The 21,788-nt window shown below is 39.0% G+C and overlaps 5 protein-coding genes across 7 annotated transcripts; 1 reads left to right on the top strand and 4 right to left on the bottom strand.

Moving 5' to 3' along the window:
• Nucleotides 1-2,978: 2,978 nt before the first annotated feature.
• On the bottom strand, nt 2,979-6,278 carry LOC122409690 (uncharacterized). Its single transcript, XM_043417419.1, has 4 exons — nt 6,228-6,278; nt 5,163-5,255; nt 3,373-3,804; nt 2,979-3,245 (listed from the first exon to the last, which is right to left on the bottom strand). Exons 1-4 carry the CDS (start codon nt 6,276-6,278, stop codon nt 2,979-2,981), a joined length of 843 nt encoding a protein of 280 aa, XP_043273354.1.
• Nucleotides 6,279-8,784: 2,506 nt separating this feature from the next.
• Nucleotides 8,785-9,165, bottom strand: LOC122409689 (uncharacterized). The gene has a single exon (XM_043417418.1). The coding sequence runs from the start codon at nt 9,163-9,165 to the stop codon at nt 8,785-8,787; it is 381 nt and encodes a 126-aa protein (XP_043273353.1).
• A 353-nt stretch (nt 9,166-9,518) lies between these two features.
• Nucleotides 9,519-10,280, bottom strand: LOC122409688 (uncharacterized). The gene has a single exon (XM_043417417.1). The coding sequence runs from the start codon at nt 10,278-10,280 to the stop codon at nt 9,519-9,521; it is 762 nt and encodes a 253-aa protein (XP_043273352.1).
• A 3,853-nt stretch (nt 10,281-14,133) lies between these two features.
• LOC122410086 (uncharacterized) lies at nt 14,134-20,056 on the top strand. 3 transcript variants are annotated; one of them, XM_043418104.1, is made up of 7 exons: nt 14,134-15,088; nt 15,718-15,880; nt 15,982-16,159; nt 16,496-16,579; nt 16,702-16,776; nt 16,898-16,973; nt 17,236-20,056. In XM_043418104.1, the coding sequence occupies exons 1-7, from the start codon at nt 14,393-14,395 to the stop codon at nt 19,468-19,470; spliced, it is 3,507 nt and encodes a 1,168-aa protein (XP_043274039.1). In that variant the 5' UTR covers nt 14,134-14,392; the 3' UTR covers nt 19,471-20,056. The 3 variants fall into 3 exon arrangements, with proteins under 3 accessions (XP_043274039.1, XP_043274040.1, XP_043274041.1); XM_043418105.1 differs by lacking the exon at nt 16,702-16,776 and having other exon boundaries at nt 14,135-15,088; XM_043418106.1 differs by lacking the exons at nt 16,496-16,579; nt 16,702-16,776 and having other exon boundaries at nt 14,136-15,088.
• LOC122410091 (speedy protein A-like) lies at nt 19,799-21,757 on the bottom strand. The gene is made up of 4 exons (XM_043418112.1): nt 21,577-21,757; nt 20,976-21,117; nt 20,465-20,725; nt 19,799-20,375 (listed from the first exon to the last, which is right to left on the bottom strand). Exons 1-4 carry the CDS (start codon nt 21,725-21,727, stop codon nt 20,318-20,320), a joined length of 612 nt encoding a protein of 203 aa, XP_043274047.1. The 5' UTR covers nt 21,728-21,757; the 3' UTR covers nt 19,799-20,317.
• Between the last annotated feature and the right edge of the window lie 31 nt (nt 21,758-21,788).

The raw sequence follows: 21,788 nt of genomic DNA, 5'->3' as shown, positions 1-21,788 counted from the left end.
ATCCAAAAAACAAGTCCCGTAACATTTCTACCACGATTAAAACACTACCCCGTAACAACTCTACCAAAATGAATATAATTCATTTTATAAATGTCTACCACGTAACATCTCTACCAGAAAATATTTCCACCACGTAAAATGTCTATCCGTATACATCACAGCCTTCACTTTTGTTGGTAAGGAAAGGTTAACTTTTATAAAAAGTTGACCTATTTAACCGTGAAAATTGAGAAACTGTCTCCAACTTGAGAAAATCATCGCACGAGATCCCTGGCGTCGAGGTTCCGAACTAGAGCAGAATTAACACCGGCCGGTACGCATCAGCCCCGCTGTTATCACAAGTTCGTCAACCGAAAATTCGCTCGCAAGGCCGAGCTACGTCCAGGCGGCACCATCGATCAAGTCGGCTGATAACAGCACCGTACCGTTAAGTCATCAATCACCAATCGATAGCTCTCGTCGTTAGCCCTTTTCCTTCCTCACCCTCCCTCGCCGCCGAGTCGCTACTCCTGCGCTCGATAAAGGAGTCCGATTGGATGATCATCGGCGCGCGCAAGGATCTATAATTGATAATTTATGCGCAACGAGGAAGAACGACGAGCGAGCACAGAGATCGAACATTTCCATCACGACCCCGGCGTGCGTGCCACGGCCCAGTTCCCCGTATTTTCCACGTTACGAATAGTTTTTCGTTCGACCCCAGTTATTGTATTTCGACGACCACTGGCTTGATTCTGGAGACCATCGAAGTAATTGTGAGCACGAGAAATCGTACGACGTTTCATCCCAACGCCAAGTAAGTCGTTTTCACTCTCCAAACGCCGCGACGAAAAACACGTGGTCGTTCCACTTTTTTTTCGTCGGGGCTCGTGTCTCAATTTCGCCGGTCGATTGAAAATTTGCGAATATTGCCATCGAGATTTCTCCAAGCCCTTCTGGCTCATTATCGATTTCCCCCCCTGTGTTCCGAATCATTACTTTGGCATTGTTATTTTTGTTTCAAATGCGAGTGAGTGCTGTGGTGCTAGTTTAAGCCCCTTTTTAGTGTGATCTACCCCCCCCCCCCTTTTCGCCCCTCGCCCACCGGTTTTGTCGTCGATTCGCGCATCGTACTGTAACGAATCATTTTCCTAATTGTTTTCTCGTTTGCAACCTCACGGGTATATGTAAGACGCCTGAGCGACAGGTGCCCGTCGACCCGAAGATACTGAGTCTCAAAAGCATTGAGCCATTTTCCACAGTTTTCTTTTTCTTTCTCCAAGCTAGCCCCGTTCTGTACATTTTCTCCCGTATTAGACGTAGTAATTGAGTCCTCTGTTGTTAACATTCGAGATCCGAAGAGATCTACCTGATTTATTTTTGTTACTTTTTGTTATAAAAACTAACTGGCGCCCAAAGTGAATAATTGATGAAATATAGCCTACTTTTTTTGTTATCATTTTCTTCTATTAAATCTCGGTTCCTTATTTATTTAATTTTTATCCCCCTGTTATTTCTAACCGTTTCAGCCAGCAGTGACGAAAAACCCCGTCACAATACAAACACTCAGTTTTGAAGTTCCAAAAGAACGAACACACTACTACGAACCGCGCTGAAGTTTCCAACGTTGGAGTCCAACGAAATGAATGAAAAAAACGATTGTAATTCACCAATTTTTTATTTCACGAATCGTTGGTGCAGCTTGAAAAACTACGAATCGCAAATTTGGCAGGGAACAAAATAGGAGAATTACTGGAATTACTGGAGAGTTTTTTTCGATCATTTCGTTGGACTCCAACGTTGGAAACTTCAGCGTCATACACTACTTAATTATCCCTCGCGGACCGTATGTTGCTTCTACGCAACACGCGCTTCAAGGCCCAATTTTGAGATAAAATTATGAAGGGAATCATTTTCCGTCAACGCGAAATAGGTCTCGGTCTGAGAGGGTTAATGTACCAACTGCATTTGTAAGTGTAAACAAGACACTAGATCTTTTTCAGCATTCAAGGTCTTACCTAATGGTTTCTCCACTTGTTCTTCATTTGTTACAAACATATTGTTTGTATTAATTATTGTTCTAAAGAGATCTGGAGTATGACTATTGAGCCTAGCAATGTTTTATTGTTCTTGAAGAATATCATTGAAGCTTATTTCAATTGAGTGTAATTTTCAGTTTAAAATTGGTCGAGCAAGGTACAGCGACGAGATAATCGCACATGTATTAATATCCCGTAACCACGCAGTTGTGAGATGTGTAGAAAATGGTGATTGGACAATAGAGAATCTGAGTTCCACAATCACCTTGTTGAACAACATTCCCCTGGAGTTAAGGATGCCAAAAAAATTGTTTCCCAGCAATGTTATACAATTTAGTGCTTCTGCAGAATTCAAATATGAGTTTCAACTTCGTCCAAAGTCACAAATCAACAATAAAAGACAAAAACTTAATGAATGTTTCGTGGAAGCTGTTATGACGCAACAAAAATCTTTTGCAGAGTCTCAAGAAACAAAGAGAAAAGAATTTGAGAAAAAATTGCAAACAAAGCAGAATGAGCAGATCGAGCTCAAAGCTCAGTTCGATGAGCTACTAAAAATTCAAGAATTGGCGCAGGACAAAACACAGGATCTAAACAACAAAATATTGGACCTCCAGAAATAAATAAAAGCTGGCAATGATGCGAAAATACAACTCCAGAGCTCTTATAATGATTTATTAATGACTCTTGAAACAGAGCGAAGAAAATTCGAAGATCGTCTCAATGAGGAAAGAAGAAAATGGCAAACTGCCCTTGTCACCAGCAAACAGGAGAAAAAAAACATTGAAAAAACTATGAGAAACGAAAAAAAAGAAAAAAATATTAGTTAACACAGAAAAAAGGCCTTTTTTCTGTGTGAACTGATATTTTTTTGTTTCTACTAGTCAAACAGAAATGCAAATTTTCTCTTTCTAAAATTTGAATAGCATAGAGAACTGAAACATTTTGTTGTATTCGTTATTAAAAGAATAGATTTTTCGATTGAGGTGAAATATAAGTACCACCATTTTCAATAGTAGTTTGTAATTGTTCGGTCAAAGCAGCTTGCTCTTTGAGGGCATCTTCAGTTTCCTTCAACTTTTGTTCCAACTGATTTTTCTCGTTCAAAAGTCGTTCTTGAGAAGTTTTTTCGTTTCTCATAGTTTTTTTTCTCCTGTTTGCTGGTGACAAGGGCAGTTTGCCATTTTCTTCTTTCCTCATTGAGACGATCTTCGAATTTTCTTCGCTCTGTTTCAAGAGTCATTAATAAATCATTATAAGAGCTCTGGAGTTGTATTTTCGCATCATTGCCAGCTTTTATTTATTTCTGGAGGTCCAATATTTTGTTGTTTAGATCCTGTGTTTTGTCCTGCGCCAATTCTTGAATTTTTAGTAGCTCATCGAACTGAGCTTTGAGCTCGATCTGCTCATTCTGCTTTGTTTGCAATTTTTTCTCAAATTCTTTTCTCTTTGTTTCTTGAGACTCTGCAAAAGATTTTTGTTGCGTCATAACAGCTTCCACGAAACATTCATTAAGTTTTTGTCTTTTATTGTTGATTTGTGACTTTGGACGAAGTTGAAACTCATATTTGAATTCTGCAGAAGCACTAAATTGTATAACATTGCTGGGAAACAATTTTTTTGGCATCCTTAACTCCAGGGGAATGTTGTTCAACAAGGTGATTGTGGAACTCAGATTCTCTATTGTCCAATCACCATTTTCTACACATCTCACAACTGCGTGGTTACGGGATATTAATACATGTGCGATTATCTCGTCGCTGTACCTTGCTCGACCAATTTTAAACTGAAAATTACACTCAATTGAAATAAGCTTCAATGATATTCTTCAAGAACAATAAAACATTGCTAGGCTCAATAGTCATACTCCAGATCTCTTTAGAACAATAATTAATACAAACAATATGTTTGTAACAAATGAAGAACAAGTGGAGAAACCATTAGGTAAGACCTTGAATGCTGAAAAAGATCTAGTGTCTTGTTTACACTTACAAATGCAGTTGGTACATTAACCCTCTCAGACCGAGACCTATTTCGCGTTGACGGAAAATGATTCCCTTCATAATTTTATCTCAAAATTGGGCCTTGAAGCGCGTGTTGCGTAGAAGCAACATACGGTCCGCGAGGGATAATTAAGTAGTGTATGACGCTGAAGTTTCCAACGTTGGAGTCCAACGAAATGATCGAAAAAAACTCTCCAGTAATTCCAGTAATTCTCCTATTTTGTTCCCTGCCAAATTTGCGATTCGTAGTTTTTCAAGCTGCACCAACGATTCGTGAAATAAAAAATTGGTGAATTACAATCGTTTTTTTCATTCATTTCGTTGGACTCCAACGTTGGAAACTTCAGCGCGGTTCGTAGTAGTGTGTTCGTTCTTTTGGAACTTCAAAACTGAGTGTTTGTATTGTGACGGGGTTTTTCGTCACTGCTGGCTGAAACGGTTAGAAATAACAGGGGGATAAAAATTAAATAAATAAGGAACCGAGATTTAATAGAAGAAAATGATAACGAAAAAAGTAGGCTATATTTCATCAATTATTCACTTTGGGCGCCAGTTAGTTTTTATAACAAAAAGTAACAAAAATAAATCAGGTAGATCTCTTCGGATCTCGAATGTTAACAACAGAGGACTCAATTACTACGTCTAATACGGGAGAAAATGTACAGAACGGGGCTAGCTTGGAGAAAGAAAAAGAAAACTGTGGAAAATGGCTCAATGCTTTTGAGACTCAGTATCTTCGGGTCGACGGGCACCTGTCGCTCAGGCGTCTTACATATACCCGTGAGGTTGCAAACGAGAAAACAATTAGGAAAATGATTCGTTACAGTACGATGCGCGAATCGACGACAAAACCGGTGGGCGAGGGGCGAAAAGGGGGGGGGGGTAGATCACACTAAAAAGGGGCTTAAACTAGCACCACAGCACTCACTCGCATTTGAAACAAAAATAACAATGCCAAAGTAATGATTCGGAACACAGGGGGGGAAATCGATAATGAGCCAGAAGGGCTTGGAGAAATCTCGATGGCAATATTCGCAAATTTTCAATCAACCGGCGAAATTGAGACACGAGCCCCGACGAAAAAAAAGTGGAACGACCACGTGTTTTTCGTCGCGGCGTTTGGAGAGTGAAAACGACTTACTTGGCGTTGGGATGAAACGTCGTACGATTTCTCGTGCTCACAATTACTTCGATGGTCTCCAGAATCAAGCCAGTGGTCGTCGAAATACAATAACTGGGGTCGAACGAAAAACTATTCGTAACGTGGAAAATACGGGGAACTGGGCCGTGGCACGCACGCCGGGGTCGTGATGGAAATGTTCGATCTCTGTGCTCGCTCGTCGTTCTTCCTCGTTGCGCATAAATTATCAATTATAGATCCTTGCGCGCGCCGATGATCATCCAATCGGACTCCTTTATCGAGCGCAGGAGTAGCGACTCGGCGGCGAGGGAGGGTGAGGAAGGAAAAGGGCTAACGACGAGAGCTATCGATTGGTGATTGATGACTTAACGGTACGGCGTTGTTATCAGCCGACTTGATCGATGGTGCCGCCTGGACGTAGCTCGGCCTTGCGAGCGAATTTTCGGTTGACGAACTTGTGATAACAGCGGGGCTGATGCGTACCGACCGGTGTTAATTCTGCTCTAGTTCGGAACCTCGACGCCAGGGATCTCGTGCGATGATTTTCTCAAGTTGGAGACAATTCCTCCTCGAGAAGATGTTCGATGATGGTGATCGGTCCCTTGACTCGGTTCTGATAGCCTTTATCCGATGTTTTAGCCTCTGGGATTCGGGAAAGGGGCTTTTTATAAGTGGGAGGGGATTGCTTGGGGCAGGACTCGACGGGGGCTCTCGTTCAGGGGGAGAGGGGGATTGTAGTCCGGTGAATTTCACGTGTAGGCGATTGCGAGCGAGTGCCAAAACGGCCGAAGAACTTATGACTAATAACAACGGTGATACAGAAAAATGAATAATTGAACTAACATAAGAAAATGGTATAGTTCGCAAATAGTTAAAATTATCAGAAAAATATAGCGATTTTTGACGCTTCAAAAATGAGTGAGCGGTGTGGTGGATTCCACCACGACGCGGGGCGTTGCGGCTCTGCCACAACGTCACAGTATAAATGAAAATAATGTTTCTACATATTTCACTTTTGTCGACATGTATATCTGAAAATATTGAATTTTTCTTGTTGAGTTTAACCAGCATAGGTTCCAGACCGTCGTCGTTCATTGAACACTTGTGACTTTCCATTGTGATATGAATATTCGTTATTTTGATCGTCCTACGTCTCGCGTTGTAGCTAAACTAACCACGAAAAGTTTTGTCGCCAGGCTCTGTGTTTTTCTTCTTCTTCTTCTTCTTCTTTTTGTGGTTGACTCGGGTCTATGCTCCAAGAGCTTTGAGATCATACGGCGCGTGGGGGTTGGTACTACCATAAACGTAGCCGTACAACTTTGATTTTTTAATTTTTTAATTATTAATTACTCTTGGTGCTCTCAAGGTGGTCTCTGGTAATGCAATTACAACGCTTGGTAACCAATATTTTTTTTATAAATAATTGATTGAACGTTTGAGTGTAAAGATAGCCGACCTTTACGTATATTGCGTGAAATAGTTGGGATAAAATACTTAAATCGACGCAGAATCGTCTGGTACCAACGATTCTATGAAATATAGTCTTTGGTAATCAATTAATATCGGAATAACACGAGTCCTGCGTGTGGTGATTATTGCGAATATCGCGAATATGAACCGGGCAGACTTCCATCCCTACCAAAAACATCTCTACCAAAATTCAATACTACTAATTACACCTCCACCAAAATTAAAAAACAAGTCCCGTAACATTTCTACCACGATTAAAACACTACCCCGTAACAACTCTTCCAAAATGAATATAATTCATTTTATAAATGTCTACCACGTAACATCTCTACCAAAAAATATTTCCACCACATAAAATGTCTATCTGTATACATCACAACCTCCTCTTTTGTTGGTAAGGAAGGGTTAACTTTTATAAAATGATAACCTATTTAACCGTGAAAATTGAGTCATTAAAAGATTTTAATGACTTGAATGACTCAATTTTCACGGTTAAATAGGTTAACTTTTTATAAAAGTTAACCTTTCTTTACCAACAAAAGTGAAGGCTGTGATGTATACGGATAGACATTTTATGTGGTGGAAATATTTTCTGGTAGAGATGTTACGTGGTAGACATTTATAAAATGAATTATATTCATTTTGGTAGAGTTGTTACGGGGTAGTGTTTTAATCGTGGTAGAAATGTTACGGGACTTGTTTTTTGGATAGACATTAATTTTGGTGGAGGTGTAATTAGTAGTATTGAATTTTGGTAAAGAAAGAGGATGTAAATGTGTCGCCGCCTGCTTCTCCTTCCTCTCCGTCCGGCAGACTACTACTTAATATTGGTTTACCTCCTAGATATTGATTTATATTTTTATTTTACGAGATGAAGATCCACGTTTGCAAGATCAGGATTACACAATTGTTTCCACAGTAGTTTTAAATTAAATTTTAAATTCGAATAACAATCGGTAGTGACTAGAATGGCCGGAAATGGCCGCCGTCACTATTTCCTGTCGGCCAAAGTCACTAGCCGAAAAAAATGGGGTAAGATAGTTGTAGAAACAAGGCACAGATGTCGCAATGAGCTTTTTCGTCGATAATTCAGAAATTACAGTCTCGGCGGCAGGGGTTCTCATTCTCATATGAATAGATACGAATAGATACGCTTCCGAGACTTGTTTGGATAGTTGTACGATACGTCATCTTGACATTTGAGGTTATGATCCCCAAAGTGTTGGTGCATGCGGAGTGTAATTTATGAATGAAAATAATTAGTTAAAAGTGGAAGGAGTCAATTATTATCAATGACGCGATTAATTCGTGTTTAATGATAATATTAATAATAATAATTATTAAACACGAATTAATAATGATGGTGATAATCACCTCACTGTTTACACTCCGCATGAAACAGCACTTTGAGACCATAACCTGACGTCAAACGACGTGCAGCAGCTGCTACGATAACGAGTCTCGGGTTGCCCAGATGTGCGTATTTCAATTCATTGAGAACCCCTGCCGCCGAGACTGTAATTTCTGATTTTTTTTATTTTTTTTATTGTGAATATAATAAAGAAGGCTACGGCGTCGCCATATAGCCTCAGGTAGTTACAATCTTGCATGTTTGTACTCGGTAATATCACATGTAGAATACAGGTTCATAGACTGGTAATATATTTTTATCGATCTTGATTTTTAAATTCATAATTATCATCTACCAACAATATATAATTACTGACCAAATTTAATACGTTTTGTTTTTTTTTCTCTCTTTTTAAGTTAGATAAACAATTTGATGGAACTGATGAATTTAGCTAAAGCTGTTACTGCTTGATATTTCATACCATGTAACAGAGACTTCAAACAATACGGAGAGGTTTCCTTTATCTTTTGCAACTCTTTTACCAACACCTTTCGCTCTGCCTCCCACATGGGGCATCGCCCAAATATATGATTATCTGTCTTTGCTGCCTCTCCACAATCACAGATATTTGAGTCGATTATATTATGTCTAAATAAGCTTACCTTCAGTGAGGAATGACCGCTTCTCAATCTGTTTATTGAGACTATTTCTCGCCGTTGTAATTTAAATTTCTTGTACCATGGGTAAGATTTCCTTTGATAAAATTTATCAAAATAATCTCTCCCTTTTTCTCGACTGGCGTTAATGCCACCATTCATGAAACTCATCGCCCATCATAGTGCGCCAAGTGGCTTTCAGGTCAGAGCCGGGGATTAGAATCTGTGTGTCGCGACCGTATCGGATCGCAGTCTTAGCCGCTAAATCTACTACTTTGTTATACTTTATGCCCTTATGTGCTGGGATCCATTTAAATTGTACTTTTTTCCCCCTGGCTTCTAGTTTACGTAATTTTTCTTTAATCATTATTATTAGGTACGACCCCGATAGCTTATCAGTGCCCTTCAAAGCTTGAAGCGCACTCCTAGAATCGGAAAAGATCGTGTAATCACTGGCGTCGAGCCTACTGGCCATTTCTAGAGCCTCAAAAATAGCCAATGCTTCTGCTGAGTATATGGAAGCCATACCGGTAGTACGGAAATATTTCTCCTCTTGTCCCCTCAATCTAAAGGTGGCGAACCCTACGAATTCCCCCCCCCCCCCCTTCCCTCCATCTTAGAACCATCAGTGAAGATACACACAGACTCCTTCATGTAGTTGGAAAATATTTTATTGAATTCGTTATCACAGGTCTGTGCTTCGTTAATTCTTAGGCCTTCTTCAAACGTAACATCCGCTTTCAAAGTAAGAGCATCGTACTGGAAGTTATAGCATAAGGGCCTAATTGCTTCTGCTATGATATGACTTTTGATTTCAATTTCTCTATAACATTCAAGCAAGACAGACATTTGGTACCGATTTATCGTCACTGGATTCTCTCATAATTCGTTTCCTTTCTCTAATGATCTAATTATCGGGTTGTTTTCAAGGGCAAAAGCCTTAGTTAAGTAATTTCTTCCGAGGAATTTAATTCTGCTTTTCAAAGGGGGAATCTTGGACTCTCCCAGCGTAACATTATTTGGGGTTGAACTTCTGAGCCCCAGCGCAATTTTAATCGCCTTGGTTTGGATTCTCTCTAGTCTAATTTCTTGATTTTTGTTAACTGGGTAAAAACTTATATCTCCGTATACAATTCTAGATCTTATTAAAGCTGTGTAAAGCCTGGTCAAAAGCTCAGGGTCCGCACCCCACCACGTCGATCTTAACCATCGGATGATTGTCATCGGCTTTAAGCATTTCTCTTCGATCGACTGTATTTGTCTATTCCACTTATGATCTGCTTCAAAATAAATTCCTAAAACTTTAACGGAGTGTTGCGCTTGTACCTGTACGTCGTTTAGTGTTATCGACCAAACTCTATCCCTAATTTTCTTGCTTTTGCTAAATACGACTAGATTACATTTTTCTGGGGCCAGGTCTAGGCCACTCGCTCCTAAAAATTGCTGGATTGATTTACCCGCATTTTCGATTTCAACTAGAGATGTTCCCACATTGTTATTTATTCTATATATACACACGTCGTCTGCAAATTGCACCATTTTAACTCCTTCCACACTGGCTTCTAGACCTCTTGTATACAATGTGTACAAAAGGGGACTGAGGACACCTCCTTGTGTTAGTCCCTTAGAGCATCTCAACATTTCGTCTATCGTACCATACCTACAATACACGTTTCTCTCAGAGATTATATTATGTATAAATTTTCTCAAATAAATTCTCACTAGAATATTTGGCAGTACGTTGTCATATGCGCTTTTTATATCTAAGAACAGTGCTGTTACATGTTTATTTTCCTCAAAGGCATTTCTAATGTCCGAATTGGGAACTTGGTAAAATATTATACTGTTCGACCCACCACGAGAGTCGGTTGTTTATAAGTCTTTCGAGTATTTTTAATAGGCAAGATGCCAAGGAAATTGATCTTACTTTATTACTATCCCCTTTAGGGATGAAAAAAACCACATAGTTCTTCCATTCTATTGGGAACTTTCCTTCCAAATATATCTCATTGAACAGTGTAAGCAGCACGTCTTTAAATTCTTTAGGTAAGTTAATTATAATCAAATAGTCTATGCTGTCGAAACCTGGAGCGGAGTCGACTCTTAGATTACCCAAGACTATTTCTAGTTCTTCCCGTGTGAAAGGTAGTATGAGAAAAGGGTCACCTTCTCCGTCATCGAAGTTTGGCTCCGTTTGCGGGACCCAATTTGGGCATAGACTTGCCAGTGTTGTTTTACTGTTTTCTACTCTTGTTTTGTTATAGGCAAATTTTTTCTCTGAGTAGTTTAGTCTGTTATTGAAGGCTTTAATTTTTTGCCAGATGTAGGTTGGGTTCGTATACTTTGTGAATTTTTGGGTAAATTCTTTGAACTGCTCTCTTTTTATTTCCCTTAATCGATACTTAGTTTTAGCTTCTATTTTTTTGTATTTTATAAAATTATCATATGAAAAATATTCTTTCATCCTCAAAAAGGCTCCCTTTCTAATACGAATGAGTTTATCACACTCCTCTGTCCACCATGGGGCCGGAGGGGGTTTTGGGACGTTATGATCCCCGATTTTTCTACTAGCCTGAGGGGTACAGCTTTGTACCGCATCTACTATTGTTGCTATCACAGTGGTGTACTTTACCTGTGTGTCAATCTCATCCGAATAGATAACCGGTATTATTCCTTCTAGATTGTCTAAAAGTGTTTGTCTAAATTGAGACCAGTCTGTTTTACGACTGTATAAGCATTTTCGGCTAAAGCTTGAATTTCTATTTACAGCGGCCTTTATATACTCAATATTAATAAGGTAATGGTCGCTACCCCATGGGTCGTCACCCACCCTCCACTCCATGATTGGGAGCGATCGATTGTCAACAAACGCTAAGTCTATATTTGATTCTGTTTGATATTGCCGAAACCTAAAGGAAGCCTCTGTACTATTCAAAATCCCCAGCTCTTCCTGCGCCACAATTTCAGCAATTGTCATACCTGATTGACAACAGCGTCTATCTCCCCACAACGTATGATGAGCGTTGAAGTCTCCTGCTACAAGAAATCTTCCCCGGAACTGGCACAAAAACCTCTCCCACGAGTTTGGGTCAATGCTCACATCTGGTGGCCTGTAACAAGAAACTATTAGCATTTCTTCGTTGCTTATGAATAACTTTATCGCACACAACTCAATGTTGCCATCACAGTCAAAAAATGTTACCAACTACTCCATATTTAATTCTATTATTAATAATAAATATAAGGACACCCCCGCCATTGCGGTTATCCCTCTTTTTTCTGACTACATCAAAAGCCCGCAAATAAATTGGTTCGTTAGATTTTAACCATGTTTCTGATAAAAGGATAATGTCATAGTCTTTCGCTCGTTGTTGGATCTCAGGAAGCTTTTGCCGTATACTTTAGCAGTTCCACTGCAAAATCCTTATTCCTTTGTTGTGTCCGTTAGCCATTGATATAGGTTTCCTCCTCATCGCTCATGGTCCAATCCTCGTTGGTCATCATTGGGTCATCTTGCTGAAGTACTGGTCGCTGTGGTGTTGCTGTATCCTTAACTGCTAGTTTGTGTATCTCTAACATTTTCCATAGTCTTTCGAAGAACTTGTCCACCTCTGGTAGCTGTTCAAGTGACTGGCTGAGACGATCCAGCTGATACCGAATTTTGGTTGAGCTTCTCCAGATACGGGCGTCGACGCCTTGGCCTTGCGCATTTTTGAATCTTTTTCCGGTTTCAGGGTTCCTGTTCATGGGCTTATTCCACGCCGACGGTCCCGGCTTGTCGTATGAACTTTGTGCTATTGCTATTTGTCGCTGTAGTGCATCCCTAGTTTCTTTGATAGACGGAAAGTTTCGATTATCTTTTACCGGTACTTCTCCTTTATTCATCTGTTTTTTCTTGAGTTCTCTTCGCGATGATATATCGAACGTTTTCTCGAGCCATGATCGTGTTTACCTCTATGGCTTCTTTTCTCCGAGGGCAGTCTTTACTGAGTACATTGTGTTCACCTTCGCAGTTTATACATTTCTGTTTTGGAGCATCGTTCGCCTTCCGGGTGTCTCGCATCCGTACAGGTGAGACATCGCTCTTGATCTTTGCACCATTTTCGGGAGTGCCCCAACTTTCCACAGTTATAACATTGTCTGAGCGCTGGAATATAATGTTCAATCCGGAGCACTGTTTTTTCAATAGATATCTTCTCTGGCAGAAGTTGACATCTGAACGTGATGCACACCGATTGAGTTTCAATCCATTCAGTTACTCCGTCCACCTTCACTCGTTTTCGTAGTCTCATTCCTTGTAGGGCTTTGAGTCTTGGGTTTTCTTGGTTTATACTTTCAAGTACTTCTTCAATGGACATATCTTGCGAAATGCCCCTGGTGACACCTTTTCTAAGGACCCAATAACTTGGCATTCTTAATTTTGAACTCTTGAGATATTGATTGGACAGTGCTTTGTTAGTCTCGTCCCTAGAGTCGAAGGTTATATTTCAGGTTTTTTTAATAAGAGGTTCAATGTTCGTGAATTTAATGCCTGCTTTTGAAACCAACCTGCTGACTTCCAGTGGGAGTAGAGGTTTAGTACTTGAGTCCCCATCCTCGATTCTCTGCAGCTGGACAATGTAAGGTGCCCTATCATTTTTTTTAAATTTAAGCTCTTGGCGTGGTCTTTCCTTGCCAGTGGTAACTTGACTCCTATTTCCAGTTCCATTAATCGTCTTAGTTTTTTCATTCTGGATTAACTCCTGATTACTAACCAGAAAATTTGACGTTGTTCTAGTATTCTGTTTTTGTTCACCGGGCTTTTCGTGATTTTCATCAGTCTCGTCAGTTCTTGGTTTTTTGTAAGAATTTTTCTTTCTCGTCATACCAGCTTCTTCCATTAATGACGTGTACAGCTGCAATTTTTGTAGCTTTCCATGTTCTATCGTTTGGTCATGTCTAACATCTTTGCTGCTCGAGTCGTCGTCCAGCGTTAGCCGGCTGGCGTCCACTCACGTCCGAGTGAGGTTATGTTAACCCCGACGGTCGTTTTTCTATGTGCCTATCCTTGCAAGAATTAGTCGGTTCAACCTCAATACTATCTCACTATTCTATCTCAGTTATACTTTTATCAGTCCCTCAATCTTTAGCCACAGTTACTGCAACTTAATTATAGATTTAATTAACGCAAAAGTTTTTTACTCCAAAAAACTCTCCGGACCTTACAACGATCCGTGAACTCAATTTAAACAAAAAAAGCATTTCTGAATTATCGACGAAAAAGTTTATTGCGACATCTGTGCCTTGTTTCTACAACTATCTTACCCCATTTTTTTCGGCTAGTCACTTTGGCCGACCGGAAATAGTGACGGCGGCCATTTTCGGTGAATCTAGTCCCTACCGTTTTTCACATTTAAGAGTTGTAAACCCTGACTGGCGGTTGAAATTTGAATCTCCCTCTCTCCTCCTCTGACAAGAGAGAAGAGAATAAACAAGGCAAGGCAGGCAAGGCATGTATGTATTACGCTTACGCTTACACCTACCTTACCATACTGCTGCATTCACGATACCCTGATGCACACTACACACCGCGACGCGACTGTACTTGTTTGAATCAGAAGTCAATCTCCAACGAATAGTAGATTTGAATAAAAAGTCAAATCAGAAGAAAAAATATCAATGTTGATTAACAAATTGGCGAAGAGTGAGCAGGTTATTGTGACGTTAGATATATATACAGTGAAAAACTATAAAAACGAGATAACACAACGAAAATGTTGATTTACGACGTGTTGCACAAGGAAAAAGTATATCGGAGTGTCGCTAGCGATCTCCGTGACTTAGGGGTTAAACATCGTTTGAAAAAGAACGCGATAAAAAGCGAGAAGGTTGAGAGGAATCGGACGAGTTCGCGTAAAGTTTTTAAAGTTTCATTATCCTATCAAGCCCTGGACGTGGTGAATTTATCTTCCGGAGCGATTGTTCACGTACCCGTCTTCGTCTGTCAAGCAACCGCTTATCTCGAAAATTTCTTGTTTCACGAAGGTCTTTTTCGCAAAGCGGGCTCGCATGCAAGACAGAAAGAACTAATAGGACGTCTCGACGCGGGTGGTACATTGGGTGATAAAAACCATGCTATCGACGTTGCCAATTGCTTAAAGACTTTCTTTCGCGATTTGCCCGAACCTCTCATACCTTATGCTTATCACGATCTCTTCGTACGATGTCTCGTTCTTCGTACTCGCACCGTTCAAGCCCTCTTACTCGCTTGCATTCTTTTGCCGCCATTGCATCTCAATACGCTTGCTTTCTTCATGGGTTTCTTAAAAAAAGTTTGTCTGCATGAAAACCTCAACAAAATGAGTGCAGAAAATTTGGCTACCGTTATCGGCCCTAATATTATGCCACTCCAAGAAACTACTATGTCCGCTGTCCAGGCTAGACTCGAAGCTCACCTAGTCATTGTCAAGGTATACAACAGTTATTTTCAAATCATAATACATAGAATCTAAATCGCGTAGACCAAAGTTAATAAATGGATGAACTCACGCATGCTTTATTCTATAACAAATGCTTGTGCTTGTAAAGTTGAATAGAAAATTAACCTTGGAGTCTCAAAATCTTTCTGTTGTTTTGTTAAATGCTTTTTATTACAATAAAAATATCATTGTATATCATTGGTCACGAATTTAAATCCTGAAATATCTTACAATTTTACTATTTTCAATTGTTTACTTTCAACAGATCTCTGACTGTTTTTGTAATATCGATAATTAAAATAATATTGGAGTAATATTTAAAACAATACTGTAAAGTAATATCTCATATACTTGAGTCATTTCCAATTAGAGATACTCTAGGGTATGCGAGAGATTTTTTTTTTTTTTTTTTTTTTTCATAAAAAATTAAAAACATCCTAATTCTGGTGATTGTTGACAGATTGTTGTATATGCAGGGTAAATTAAAAAATATGAAAGGAATTGTTACATCAGATGCATATTGAGCTCTGTGCTCATAAAAAATAGAAGTTAAATAAAACAACAAGAGAAACAACAAAAATGCAAGTTCAAACTATGTCATGGTTGATTTATTTTTCCAGCTTCTTATAGAGAACGCGGATAACATTGGTGTTCTACCTGAGCACATATCAGAGACAATCAGCGCTGAAACCATTGGCAGTGTTGAAACAGAACTCGACAATTCTGATCCACTGACTCGTGGACGAAACAAGAAGAAAAAACATCGCAGTGGTAGCTTGACAAGTCAGTTTTGAATCTACAAATTGCTTTTCCGTTGTCTCACAAGTGGTAAGAGACTTGTTTTTTACAATAACAAAATTATAAGCATAATTATCTATTTTCAGGAATGTTCAATGGTCTCAAAAAAATGGTTGGAAAAAGTGGTTCGCCGATCGAAGTCGGACAGCCAAATAATCAGTTAGTCCCAGCAGAATTGGATCCTTTGCAAACACCATTGATAAAAGTTGGTAAAAAGCGGAAGGTTCTAGAACCCACCGTTGGACCGGTTAGCGTTAAAAAAAAGTAAGAAGGCAATTCATTGCCTACTTCTTCAAATTTGATGATTACCAATCTTTTTTTTTTAACAACGTTTACGCCTCATCATTTGGAAGAACTGATATAATGCCTTTCCGTTTATATGTCCCAAATTGTACTTATCATACGGCACATAAAAAATTTATTTCAGAAATTCGTTGATATTGAATAATGAGAAATGATTTTGCCAAATGTAAAAAGATTTTGTTGTCACATTCAAAGGGGGCAAACTTTGACCGATCAAACTTCTTGTATTATTGTTTCGCACGTATCATCGAACAGTCCTTTTACACCAAATGTTTGTGTATGTGAAATAATTTGCAGACGAGATATAACGAACGCAATGTCTACCCGCACGAATCAGAATCCTCGAATTCTACGCACTTCTCCGGTCTGTAGCAACCCAAAGTATGTAGCGTCAACGTTTTGTCATTGTTATTATTTTCTTGTTCCAATACCTGTACCGCATGTTCGTTCACCTGGCACACTAACTGTAGAATTCGTTCATCTTCACACTGTAATATTCACAGCCCCGCTAGGGAGAGAAGTCCGGTACACAAGTCCAAGGTCCGAAAATACTTGGCGCAAAAAGTTCATTCTGAAGTGTAAGAAATAATGTCATTGGTTTTGGGACTAAGTCTTACGGTTCTCCTATAGTCAGTAAAGATTTTCAATACGAATGGTTTTTAATAATATATTTTTGTTTTTTTTTTTCCATCTCTTTAGACGAATTTTCGATAAGGTTGAAAAACCAAAGAAAATGAGAATGAGTTTGGAACGTTTGTACTCGAGAAGCAAGCAGGTATGCGTAAAAAAATTGATGTCACGGAAATCGAATAAAATATTCGATTTTTGCATATAATCAAATTTTCCATTTTTTTTAATTTACTCTCTCAAGTTCCTTTATTTCAACTGTTCTGATACTGAAATGAAATTCAAACTAATGTGAAATCTTTGAAATTTTAAATGGAATTGACAATGCTCCTGCCATTTAAAAATGAAAGATTTAACAAAAGCTGCGAGTAAATGGGCGACTCACACCGGATGATTTTGTAAACTTTCAGAGGATCGCGGATTCCGAAATGGACGAATCCTGCAAAGAGCCTTACAGTCCTTGTATCGAAAGACGTTGGAGTTCAGCGAGCGGTGCATCGGCATCGAAAAAAAGTCGCAACAAAAAAGTGGAAATAGTAAAAAAAGGAATAGAGTCGCCATTGATGAGAAAGTCAACGACATTGGTAAACGTTCGTGACGATTACGATCGTATTTTTATGGAGGCTGATGTAAATTTGTCAGACGATTGTAACGAACAAGCAACTACTAGCTCAACGAATCATCAAGGACAATCTATAAGAAGAACGATTGAGGACAAACATATAATAAGCCATCGTACGAGTAATTGTCGACGGTCATTGGATGCTTTTTTATTGGCGGCAACGACGAAAGAACGCACCGCGGATAACGAGAAAACACCGAAACACGATAAGAAATTGCGTTCGTTGTGTCGGCGGATGTCGGTCAACGAATTTACGAAAAATTCAACGAAAACATTGGGAGAAATGAGCAACGTGGATTCTTGCATTTTATCAAAAATTTCAACGGACGAGGAATATGTGAGAATACCAAAGAGCGAGTACGAGGAAATAAAAAGCAGAGTATCGGCAATAGAATCGCGTATATCCCAAGAATTTGGTTGTATTGCGAACGTAAGCGCTGAGACCGAAACTGGAAGTTCGGTGAGTAAAGTGCAAAACGAATACGAGAAAACACTGGGCGAGGCGAGTATCGAGAGTACCATAACGGCCGATAATTTAGCCAAGAGGTTGAGCAAGGAATTGAAAATTCGTCGTTCCAGCGAGCATAAAATAATAAGATCGCCAAGTGCTCGTAAAATAGGTATTTTGCGAAGAAGATCCCAGGAGAAAGCGCCATCCAGAAGAGTTAGTCGCAACGCCTCTTGGCACATAACTCAAAGAACAGTCTCCCAAAGCGATGGGAAAAACGTGGACAATCGATTGAACAATGTTTATCAATCACCAAGAAGAGAACGAGGAATAAGTTGTGATTACTATCAAGATCAATCGAGGCTGCAAACGGACTCTTTGTGTAGCGAAGAGACCAATGCCAGATTAAATTATCTTCAAGAACAATTGCACACTCTGATTAATCATACGACTGAGCATACACGGGGATCTTTCAGCGACGAAGACAACTGCACCGGCGACGATGACCAAAATGTTTACCAAATTGAAACTAACACGCTGAATCGTCGTGTGCGTCGAGCCTCCTCTTTTCACGGTAATGAATTCATCGATAATTCCCGATATTTCAATAACCGTGTCAAAGAGTTGAAAAAGACCAACAGTCATCAAAACGTATGCGACGATTCTCGCGACGATGTAATGCCGAAAAGTCATGAAAAGCCGAAAACAATCTCGTGGAAAGACGCCGCCGGTTATTTCAAATCTGAAGTCCGCTCAAATTTTGGCACTCCGGTTCAACAAACAGGCAGGGCATCGATAGCTAAATTGAGAACTCAAAACGCTGGTATGGTATTGGCTAAAGCGAAATTGTTTGACGACAACGAAATACGAAAGGTTTGTGAAACAGTGGTTGACAAGAAAATTCAAGTCAATGGCGAGCCGATGAAACAAATGGGAAAAATGTTGCCGGGTTCGCGAGGATTGAAGAATCATGAGGTTGAAAATACTTCGCCTAGAAAAGTAACAAGAAGAAAAACATCGAAAAGTCCGAAAAATAATAACGCCAGAATGAGAATAACATCATCATCGAATGGCCATTATTCGCCTGTTATTAAAATGGAATTAACGATACTGCCGTCCGAACGAGAATCCCGGCAAACTCCTGAAAAACGAGCAACTTGTCGTACATGGCAAAACTCGGAGCCAGAGAATCGTTCGTCCGTGCATTCCTCCAATGGTAAATATGAAAATTCGATCATCAGAAGAGACAAAGCACATATCGAAAATATCGTTACATGCGATAATGAAAAGTTCTCGAAACCTCGGGGATTCGACGAGAATTCATCGCCTGCCACGAATTTTCAAGATTCAAACATTAATGTGTACAATCCTGAGGCTAATTCAGCATGCAAAACTCCGCATATAAAACGAGCCCTCGGCACCAAAACGCCCAAGAGCGTGAGATCTTTGGCGAGGAGGCCAATCGTCGATACCCGGAGAACTCCTCTCAAAGCAGTCCCAACGTTGACAACACCAAAACGTCATAGTCCGAGAAACGTTTTAAAATCCAGACACCTTAGCAAGCCATTCGATTGACGCTATTTATCATTTCAAATTATTTTCATGAAAATCGCATCAATCCCTCAAAGTGCCATTGTACAAAGTTGAAAATAACAATGTGTCGAGCATCTCGATTCAAAAGTCTTACGAAAATTCACGCTTTACGATCATAAACTCCTCAATAAAATAATAATAAGTGGGTAGAATACTCGATTTTCATTATCTAACAAATCTTGCACTCTTGGACAAGACTTATGAACATGACTTTTTTTCATTTACAAGATTAAAACTACAGGTCTTCTGTGAAGACCTCTTCAAATAAAGCTCCGACTTCGGAGATATTTCGAAATCGAAAATAATGAAAAACTTTTTTATTTTTTTATTTTATTTTTATCATACATTTACGTATAATCTTTCCCCCAACACCCACTCTTGTCGTTTGACATCATCACGGCATTTTCCTCCAACAACAACAGCAACATCGATAATTACGATAGTAATAATAATAATAATAACATAAAAAAAAAAAATTCTCACTTTTCGCGTCTTCTTTTTATAGACATGTAGTACGATAAGCCACGTGTAAGGCAAGATAAATGTAGAAATACACTTTTTTTTCCTATTTCACCGTGTCGCTGTCCTGAATTATTATTATCAACTTCTAAGCTTAAATAAGTTATAATTATTTGGTTAAAAATTCAATTATTGTTAATTGATGTCGCAATGAAATTTTCAATACGATAAAACAATGATCGAATCATTTGACGAATATGAGACCTTGTAGATCGATTCGATATGCCAGAAAAGTTATCAAATGAGTAGTTATTGCTATGAAGTTCTCTTCGATGTGGCGGCCCGGGCGCCACGACTATCCCCATACTCATCATGACGACGATTCGGACATTCGGTATCCTATACAATTCGGACAGACATTCTGGACCCTGTGGAAAAAAAAATGAATAAAAGTTAGGAAATAATATTTTATTCCGTGCGGCGTTCTTTTTTCATTCTTTTTTTTTTTTTTTTTTACTTATGAAATCGTGGTATCGCCCCAGCGTGAACAGGGTGTCTCTGTCTTTTCCATATCGGATGATTCGGTCTTGCGATTCTCATGAGACGCTCGCAACATATACGAGAGACGACAGCACGACAATCTATCCTCTTAAAAAGTTCCTCGCGTTCGCGCAATAGCAACGTAGGTGTCCAGATTCCAGGAGATCCTACCGGTGACCAAGTCAGTAAATCGGTACGCGTCTCCTCGTCATCTTCTTCCATGTCGTGCGCCAAATATCTGTTGAATATTATTTTCATTATCGCGAATCTTCGTTTTTATTATCTTCGAAAGCGTGTTCTGTCTACCCATAGTCAAACCACACTACCTAGGTCAAAAAAGTTATTATTCTATTCTCACTAGCTTCTGAACTGACACTATATATATGCTGTTGAAACTTTTTGATGAACATTTTTTTTTTTTTTTCATTCACGGCCGAGAAATACATTCAAATGTCTCATCGTTAATTTATATATGCGTTTTGCCTTACAAAGCAACGTAAAAGTTGAAACGCGTGTATTCCTCCGGGTGAAAGGATGCTCTGAGAAAATACATGAACACCATTGCGATGAGATACTTGTCTGCCAATTTGTAGCATCTGTCATATTTCAGAAAATCCTCCAGTCCTTCGTCTGTAAAATACAATAATTGTGAAATTTTCGTATCCCTTGTTTCGTTTACTTCTGTAATATGAACTTTTATTCCCATACAACTTGTGAATTTTTTATTTTAAGACCATACGCACCCTTACACGAGTGTGTACTAAATTTATAAACGTAATTTTGAAAAATAAATAAATTCCATTACATCGTTTTTTCTTTAACATGACAATATTCACGGATGGCAATAAAATTAATAAAAAAAAAACCTCTGACTATCGTTGCTTTATTGTGAAAAAGAATTTGTTGTAAAATAACCCTTGGAGTATACAACTCTTGGAATAAGCAGGCCGTACGGTAAAATATCTCGAAATTTGCTTCCATTCGATATTTTTGCTTCAAACGTTATTGTATAGATATTATTATTAAAAAAAAAAAAAAAAAAAGATATTTTATTAATGTATAAATTTCAAAAAAATTCAATTTTTGTACCGATAATTTTGAAAAAATAATCGACGTTCCACTGTTTTATCGGAATAATTATTCTTCGTCGTTGTGTAAGTTGAACCTGCCAATGCTCATTTTTATCAGATTGTTCCTTCATCTTCATAATGTCTCCCATATCTTTTCGAATACTGATCATTCCGCTTTGACAGGAAACGGGACGAAAAGAACTGACCTTTTTTCTTCTTTACGCGATACCA

The sequence above is a fragment of the Venturia canescens genome, chromosome 4, assembly GCF_019457755.1.
Source record: "Venturia canescens isolate UGA chromosome 4, ASM1945775v1, whole genome shotgun sequence".
Taxonomy (NCBI): domain Eukaryota; kingdom Metazoa; phylum Arthropoda; class Insecta; order Hymenoptera; family Ichneumonidae; genus Venturia; species Venturia canescens.
Note: the sequence above shows the minus strand (reverse complement) of the source record. Positions and strands in the feature narration are given on the sequence as shown.